Consider the following 8,947-nt stretch of genomic DNA (forward strand, 5'->3'; position numbering starts at 1 on the left):
AAAAAACAAACAACCCCATCAAAAAGTGGGCAAAGGATATGAACAGACATTTTTCAAAAGAAGACATTCATACAGCCAACAGACACATGAAAAAATGCTCATCATCACTGGCCATCAAAGAAATGCAAATCAAAACCACAATGAGATACCATCTCACACCAGTTAGAATGGCGATCATTAAAAAGTCAGGAAACAACAGGTGCTAGAGAGGATGTGGAGAAATGGGAACACTTTTACACTGTTTGTAGAGGACTACGTGCTCGCAAACAGGGTGTTCCCGATAAGTCCTGCTCTTGCAAACGAAACAGGGCATTCCCAATAAGTCCTGCTCTTGCAAACGAAGCAGGGCGTTCCCCTTAAGTCCTGCTCTTGCAAACGAAGTCAGGGAAAGGTCAGAAAAACAACAATGTGTCTTGTGACTTGGTAACATTCCACAAACGACTGTATAAAATAAAGCAGAGCGCGCGATTTGAGGCGGCCACCATGTTTGTCTTGTCTTGTGTTGTCTTGTGTGTTCATTCCTTTGTTTAGGAAACACGCGGACCCCAACATCTGGCGCAGCGAGCAGGGTCCGTGGCTCCACGAGAGCAAGGAACTGGAGGGGGAACACCCCGGGCAGGTAAATAAAGAAAGGGGGACCCACGGGAAAATTATGGGGAATTCCACCTCTCTGGCCTCTGAATATTTGTGGTTACTGCAGGGACTGTTGATGTCTATAGGAGTAGAAGTTAGTTAAGGAACATAAGACTTTGAAGTGATTGTTTGCCCATGTTGAGCAACATTGTTATTGGTTTCAATATCAAACCAAAGTGCAGTTAAATCGAAAGGAATGGTTACAAGTGGTTAAAGTACTGCGTCGAGCTCATCAGCGAGGGCAAATTATGCCTCTGACTTTGTGGACTTTGTGTGTAGTTCCATTACTCAGGCATTAGAGTTACTTGAAACTGACTCAGAGCATGGCGATACTGCCACAGGAGGTGAGGCATCTGAAGCTTTAGAGAGGAATGATCTTAGAGAGGAACATGTTTATGCCCCGGTTGTTGAGGACAAGGAATTGGAAAAAGAGCTAATGCCTCCTTCATCTGAAGGAAATTTTGATTTGCAGCACATTTTAGAGATGTTACAACAGTTGTTAAAATTGCAAGATACCGCTGCTCCTGTTTCTCCTATCTCTCCGCCATGAGCCTTCCCTGTTACCTTCCCTTCTGCTAAAAGGATTTCCCTTTGCCTCCACCTCCAACCTCTTTGCCTATGTCAGGTCAGGTTTTCTCTGTGCCTCTTCCTCCTGTAGGAGAAAAGAAGGAATCGAAGGAAAAGGATGATTTCGAGGAATTAGATTTATTCCCAATAACACCTGCTTTTGGCCCCAATGCCCAGTTCCCAAATGGTGGCCAGAATGTGACTTTTACAGCCCTACAATTTAAATTTTTGAAAGAAATGAAAGCTGCAATTTCTAATTATGGACCTCAATCACCGTTTGTCCTTGGCCTTCTCGATTCCTTCTCTTCAGAACATATGATGATTCCTATTGACTGGGAAACGTTGGGACAGGCTGTCCTTGATCGTTTGCAATGGCTTCAATTAAAAAGTTGGTGGTGGGAGGAAGCAAGAGTACAAGCTAGAAAAAATGCTACACGAAATCCCCCAGGGCTACTGAAGAGCAGCTTACGGGTTCAGGACAATACGCCACTCTTAATGCTCAGGCAGGCCTAGATGATATTGCTCTCACTCAGATTAAAGCCTTGTTTATAAAAGCGTGGAGTAAGGTTGGAATAGTGGGTAAAACTTCTTTATCTTTTGTAAAGATCCTACAAGGAGCCACTGAGCCGTATCCAGATTTTGTAGCCCGTCTTCAAGATGCTGTATTAAAGACTGTAGGTTCAGGCCTTGCTGCTAAAATTCTTTTGGATACTCTGGCTTTTGAGAGTGCCAATCCTGAGTGCCAAAAATTGCTGTGTCCTCTAAAAGCTAGTGGAGCTGATTTAGCTGAATACATTCAGGATTGTGCAGGTGTTGGAGGAGCTATTTACAATGCTCAATTGTTTGCTGGGGCACTTTCTAAGGCTTTAAAAGGCAATTCTAAACAAGGTATATGCTATCAATGTGGGAAACCCGGTCATTTTAAAAAGGAATGCCGGAAAAAATTAGGCTCTTCTGCTCTAAAAGAAAAAAGGTTACCATCTGATATGTGTAAACGATGTGGCAAGGGTCGACATTGGACCAATGAATGCCGTTCAAAACCTGATAAAAGTGGGAATGTACTGTCACCCCTCTCGGGAAATGGGAGCCGGGGCCCGCAGGCTTGGGGCCCCAACAACTACAATGCAGGCCTACCCCAGTACCCAGTAAGCAGTGGCTTACATCAAGGAATGACCTCGAGTCCTCCTTAAAGACATCTTACCCTACCCCAGTTTCTCAGCTTTATGCTGCCACTAAGCAGAGTGCCGCTGCTGACCTAGCTATTGTCCAACCTTATACTTTATCTCCTAATGGAGGAATATATAAGCTGGCTACCGGAGTGTGTGGTCCTTTGCCAAAGGGACATGTAGGACTTTTACTAGGTTAAAGCAGCAACGCTATGCGGGGGTTAATGGTGGTCCCAGGAATTATTGATCCTGATTTTACTGATGAAATCCTTATTATGGTACAAGTCTCACAACTTATGCGCCTAGAGGCAGGGGAATGTATTGCATAATTGCTTTTATTGCCTTTTTTTCCTTTCTTATCTAGAGATGTGTCTCATCAAGGAGGTTTCGGTAGTACTGGGAAAACTGTTTTCTGGGAAACTTTAGTTTCTGATCAAAAATCTTTATGTTCATTGCAAATTAATGGGATACTTTTTGAGGGCTTAGTCGACACAGGAGCAGATGTATATAATAATGTTTGGCTCAATGGCCTGATCATTGGAAAAAGAAACAAGTATTGGTTACTCTATCCGGCCTAGGTACTGCTTCTATAGTCTACCAAACTGTCGAGCCCCTGAGCTGTGTAGGACCTGAAGGACAACAAGGAAAAGTATTCTTTTATATTGTTCCCATTAATATTAACCTTTGGGGCCGTGATCTTTTACAACAATTTGGTGCCTTTTTAAGCATTCCTCATACTTCTTCAGCTGCCAAAAATATGATGTTCAAAATGGGCTACAATCCTTTAAACTCTTAGCCACTGTCCATAAGCCTCAAGCTTTACAATTGAAGTGGAAAACTACAACTCCTGTTCGGGTGGAACAGTGGCCATTATCTAAAGAAAGACTTAAGGCTTTAAAGAATTTAGTTAAGGAACAATTGGCCGAGGGGCATATTGAACCAAGTACTTCTGCATGAAATTCCCCTGTGTTTGTCTTGTCAAAAAAAAAAAAAAAAAGGAAAATGGCACTTATTAACTGATCTTAGAGCTGTAAATACTTGTATTCAACCTATGGGGACTTTATCCCCTGTAGCAGAAGAAGAATTGTCATTTGTAGAAAATAGAATTAGTGAAGCTCACCTTGATTATATTGCACCCAATCTTCCACTTTCGTTGTGTCTTTTTCATACTCCCCATTCGCCAAGGGCCGTTTTACACCAAGATAATAATATTCTGGAGTGGCTGTTTTTGGCTAATAAAGCCATTAAGAAAATTCACCCATATGTTGATAAATTGGCTGAATTAATTATTAAAGGACGACATCGAGCTCGTCAGTTGCTTGGTGCTGACCCTGTAAAAATTATTACCCGATTATCTAATCAATACATTGAATCTCTGCTGGAAACTCATGAGGGTTGGCAAGTGGCTTGCGCTGAGTATACTGGTTCTCTTTCTCAGCATTATCCTAGTAATAAATTGTTTGCTTTTCTGCAACAATATTCTTTACTGCCATATAATCCTATCTCTTACACTCCAGCTAAAGGTCCCACCTTTTTTACTGATGCTTCAAGCAATGGAAAGGCTGGATACTGGACTTCAGACAATTCAAAAATTTCTCACTATCCATTTGAATCAGTACAACAAGGAGAACTTTTTGCCATTCTTATAGTTCTACAAGACTGGCCTCAAACCCCTTATAATATAGTTAGTGATTCCCAATATGCTGTATATGTAACTAAATATATTTCTCAGACTTCTTTACCATTATTTCCTCAAACTCCTTTACAAAAATTATTTTCTTTATTATTTGTAACTCTTACTTCCCGCACTGCCCCCCTTTTTATCACTCATATTCGTTCTCATTCAGCTTTGCCAGGACCTTTATCTTTTGGCAATAGTCAGATTGATTCTTTACTTATTGGCAGTGTCCAACGGGCTCAGGATGAGCACCAACTACATCATACTAATAGTTTAGGATTATAACGGCGATTTTCTATAACACGCCATGAAGCCCGAGCTATTGTCAGAGCCTGCCCATCTTGTGCTCCTATTATTGCACCTTTTTTAAGTCCAGGTACTAATCCTCGAGGCAGTCAACAAAATCACATTTGGCAAATGGATGTAACTTATGTTCCTTCCTTTGGTCGTTTAAAATATGTTCATCATACTATTGATACGTGGTCACATTTCCAGTGGGCTACGCCATACCCTCTGAAAAGGCTGACTCTGTTATTACTCATTTACTTACTTGCTTTGCAGTTATGGGAGTCCCTGCTGAATTAAAAACTGATAATGCCCCTGCTTATTGCTCTCGCAAATTGGCTGCCTTCCTCTCTTTATACCATACTCATCATTCCACTGGTATTCCATTTAACAGTCAAGGTCAAGCAATTATTGAAAGAGCCAATGCTACCTTAAAATTACAACTTTTAAAACAAAAAGGGGGAGATGGGCGAGATTCCCCAAAACATCAAATTCTGAAAGCCCTTTTTACTTTAAATTTTCCCAACCATTGGCGCCAATTACAGCAGTCTGCAGCGGTGAAACATTTTCAACAGCCTTTAGAAAAGCCACAAAACAGTAATCTGTGGGTGTATTATCCTTCATTACAAGGGAAATATTTAAAAGGAAATGTTTTACAATGGGGCCGAGGCTATGCTCTTTTCCGTACAGGTGCCGGAGACGATTGGTTTCCATCTCGACGGTTGAAACAGTGCCATGGCGAAGAGAAGCCGATCCAAAGAGTTCCTGAAGGAATTCCAGGAGCCAAATCTGAGCGCTCAGAGAACATTCACCTTCGGAACTGGACGTGCGGAGCCCCCAACATGGGGACAGCTGAAACAGTTAAGAAGCTGAAGGGGTTGTTCAACAAGCTGGGCAGCCCAAAACCCCACTGACTTTATTCCTGGCTATGCTGGCCGTAGTAAATTGTCAGGTAACAGCTGGAGAATTTACATACTGGGCTTATATTCCTTTTCCACCCTTATATCAAGGTGTGGCCTGGGGAGACAGATAAGTCCCAGTATTTACTAATGATACTGCTTGGATGCCATCGCCTTTTTTAAACCAGGATCCTGAATTAGACACTGGCACAGTAAATAGTTCATATCAATTTGGGGTTGAAGTATTACCTATATGTCTTGGGGGTAGTCCGCATTGTCTGCATCTTTCTCATGAGGCTTGAGCTGTTCGCTATAACCATAGTCATATCTCTGCCTTTACTATGATTGTTGTGGCTCAAAGTTTCAAGTATAATCATACTGCAGTACTTGATGAAACTCTGCCAAGTACATTATCTTTATGCCCTATCCCTGATGTGTCCAGAGGTGTTTCCCAACTAGAGTGGACTAGATGTAGAAGTAGTGGGCCACGATTGTTAGAAGTAAAAGGGAAGAGTCGTAAATACCTTGTTACAGATTGGAGTGTACATGATTTTCAGACTAAATTCAACCATGTCAACCTGCGTTGGCATATGAGTAATCACAACATCGCTGCAGATGGCAATGAAACTATTATTTGGCATGATGGTGGTCTATCACCCCCTATGCCACATTTGGCTAATACCTCACAAATACAAGGTCATATTTGGAAGTTGCTAGCTGCTGGTAAACCAATGTTCACTTTCGTGGGAAACATATCCTTAAATCTTACTAATATTGCTAACCCTTTCCATATATCTTTGCATCGAAATAGTTCTAGATATGTTATTGCATGTGTAAGAAAGCCTTACTTGTTGTTGACAGGAATATTTAAATGGGATAATAATACAGGGGTAGTTAACTGTACAAACAATTGTACATTCTTAAGTTGTATAAATACTACTTGGTGGAATAATAATTGGAATGAGTCTCATTCCGATTTATATATACTAAGAGCCAGAAAAGAAACCTGGCTACCTGTAAACTTAACACGTACTTGGAGTGAATCTGCTGGGGTTACTCAAATTTACAAGGTTATGCAAGATCTTGTCCAACGCAGTCGGAGGATGGTTGGAATCGTCGTGACCGCGGTGATAGGACTTGTAGCAATTGCTTCCACCGCCGCTGTTGCTGGATTAGCTCTACACCAGAGTATACAAAATGCAGAATTTGTGCAACAATGGCATGAACAATCACATTTGTTGTGGCAGCAGCAACGAGACATAGATGCTCATTTGCCTGAATGAGTAGATAATCTAGAACAAGTGGTTTCTTGGTTGGGATATCAGCTAACAGTGTTGAATACCCGAGTTTTGTTGTAATGTGATTGGAACACTACCCAATTTTGTATTACTCCTGTTCCTTTTAACAGCACTGTACATAATTGGACTGAGATAAAGAGACTTTTAATTGGTCATAATAATCTTTCCCTAGAAATACAAGAATTAACACAGAACATTTCTGAAACATTTTGTAATCAGTTACCGTTGCTGACTTGTGCAGATTTGATGACTGGTATTGCACAAAGTTTGACGTCTTTGAACCCTATGAGTCCTGTAAAAAATTTGCTGACCTCTGTCTCTAGTAATGTATGGATTGTTGTTCTTGCCTTTGTCATTTTCACAGTCTGCTGGAGACGGTGCCAAAGGGCAAACACTGAATCCCAGCGAGCCCAACATGTAATGATGGTTTTAAAAGAAATTCAAACTTTTAAATAAGGAAAGGGGAAATGTAGAGGACTACGTGCTCGCAAACAGGGTGTTCCCGATAAGTCCTGCTCTTGCAAACGAAGCAGGGCGTTCCCAATAAGTCCTGCTCTTGCAAACGAAGCAGGGCGTTCCCCTTAAGTCCTGCTCTTGCAAATGAAGCAGGGCGTTCCCCATAAGTCCTGCTCTTGCAAACGAAGTCAGGGAAAGGTCAGAAAAACAACAATGTGTCTTGTGACTTGGTAACATTCCACAAACGACTGTATAAAATAAAGCAGAGCACGCGATTCGAGGCGGCCGCCGTGTTTGTCTTGTCTTGTGTTGTCTTGTGTGTTCATTCCTTTGTTTAGGAAACCTGCGGACCTCAACAACTGTTGGTGGGATTGTAAACTAGTTCAACCATTATGGAAAACAGTATGGCAATTCCTCAAGGATCTAGAACTAGATGTACCATATGACCCAGCCATCCCATTACTGGATATATACCCAAAGGATTATAAATCATGCTGCTATAAAGACACATGCACACGTATGTTTATTGCGGCACTATTCACAATAGCAAAGACTTGGAATCAACCCAAATGTCCATCAGTGACAGACTGGATTAAGAAAATGTGGCACATATACACCATGGAATACTATGCAGCCATCAAAAAGGATGAGTTTGTGTCCTTTGTAGCGACATGGATGCAGCTGGAAACCATCATTCTCAGCAAAATATCACAAGAACAGAAAACCAAACACTGCATGTTCTCACTCATAGGTGGGAACTGAACAATGAGATCACTTGGACTCGGGAAGGTGGACATCACACACCGGGGCCTATCATGGGGAGGGGGGAGGGGGGAGGGATTGCATTGGGAGTTATACCTGATGTAAATGACGAGTTGATGGGTGCTGACGAGTTGATGGGTGCAGCACACCAACATGGCACAAGTATACATATGTAACAAACCTGGACGTTATGCACATGTACCCTAGAACTTAAAGTATAATAATAATAAAAAATAAATAAATAAATAAAAAGGAAGTGAAAATCATTATTGCAAGGAAAGATAATCTCTTGTTACAGGTGTATATGTACTCCGAATATAAAATTCATCATAATATCAATAATTAGCCCTGTCACTTAAAAATGATAATTATCTCATTTACATGTCTATGACTTTTAAAATGCATCATACTACTTCAATAAATAAATTACATTTTGGATCATTAAAAAAAAAAGGAAAGAAAAAAAAGAAAAGAAAGGAGCAATGATTCCAAAATTATTTTGAATAATTTTCTGTACCACCGAGGCAATCCATCAAGCACCAATCAAGCTGTCAAATAAAGAGAGCATTTTTGGATATATAAGGATTCAGGAATTTTAGTGAAACAAATTCTTTTAGGAAGTTACCTAGGGATATACTCTAGCAAAATGAGGGAGAAAGCTAAGACAGACAATAGAGGAAAGATGGGCAGTAAGGACAAAACCCAATCCAGGGGACTGGCACAGTATTGTTTATATATCACATATATAAAATGTATAATATAAATATACATACACATACACAAAATACTAAATGTATATACAACAAAATGTTAAATCTTCTGAGTGGTCAGACATTAGATGAATTATTTTGTGCTTCTATATATTTTTAAAAATATCAAAGATGTATTACCTTTTTTATTTTTTCAGAGATGGGATCTCACTATGTTGCCCAGGCTGGTCTCATACTCCCAGGCTCAAGCAATTTTCCCTCCTTGGCCTCAGAAAGTGCTGGGATTACAGATGTGAGCCACTATGCCTGGCCCAAAGATATATTACTTTTGTAATCAGACTTCATAAATGTTTTCTTTCTTTCTTTTCTTTCTTTTTTTTTTTTCGACAGAGTCTCACTCTGTTGCTCAGGCTAGATCATGGCTCACTACAGCTTCATGTTTCTGGGCTCAAGTGATCCTTCCACCTCAGCCTCTCAAACAGCTGGGATCACA

The 8,947-nt window shown here is 40.7% G+C and overlaps 1 protein-coding gene across 1 annotated transcript; it reads left to right on the forward strand.

The window, feature by feature from the left end:
* Positions 1–473: 473 nt before the first annotated feature.
* On the forward strand, positions 474–8,330 carry LOC123573971 (endogenous retrovirus group K member 7 Env polyprotein-like). The gene is made up of 2 exons (XM_045393799.3): positions 474–619; positions 5,020–8,330. The coding sequence occupies exon 2, from the start codon at positions 5,570–5,572 to the stop codon at positions 6,509–6,511; it is 942 nt and encodes a 313-aa protein (XP_045249734.2). The 5' UTR covers positions 474–619; positions 5,020–5,569; the 3' UTR covers positions 6,512–8,330.
* Positions 8,331–8,947: the final 617 nt, after the last annotated feature.

This window comes from Macaca fascicularis, chromosome 6, assembly GCF_037993035.2.
Source record: "Macaca fascicularis isolate 582-1 chromosome 6, T2T-MFA8v1.1".
NCBI classification, from domain to species: Eukaryota; Metazoa; Chordata; class Mammalia; order Primates; family Cercopithecidae; genus Macaca; species Macaca fascicularis.

Coding starts and splice junctions, on each gene's coding strand:
- LOC123573971 (XM_045393799.3), top strand. CDS start 5,570: ATGATTGTTGTGGCTCAAAGTTTCAAGTATAATCATACTGCAGTACTT.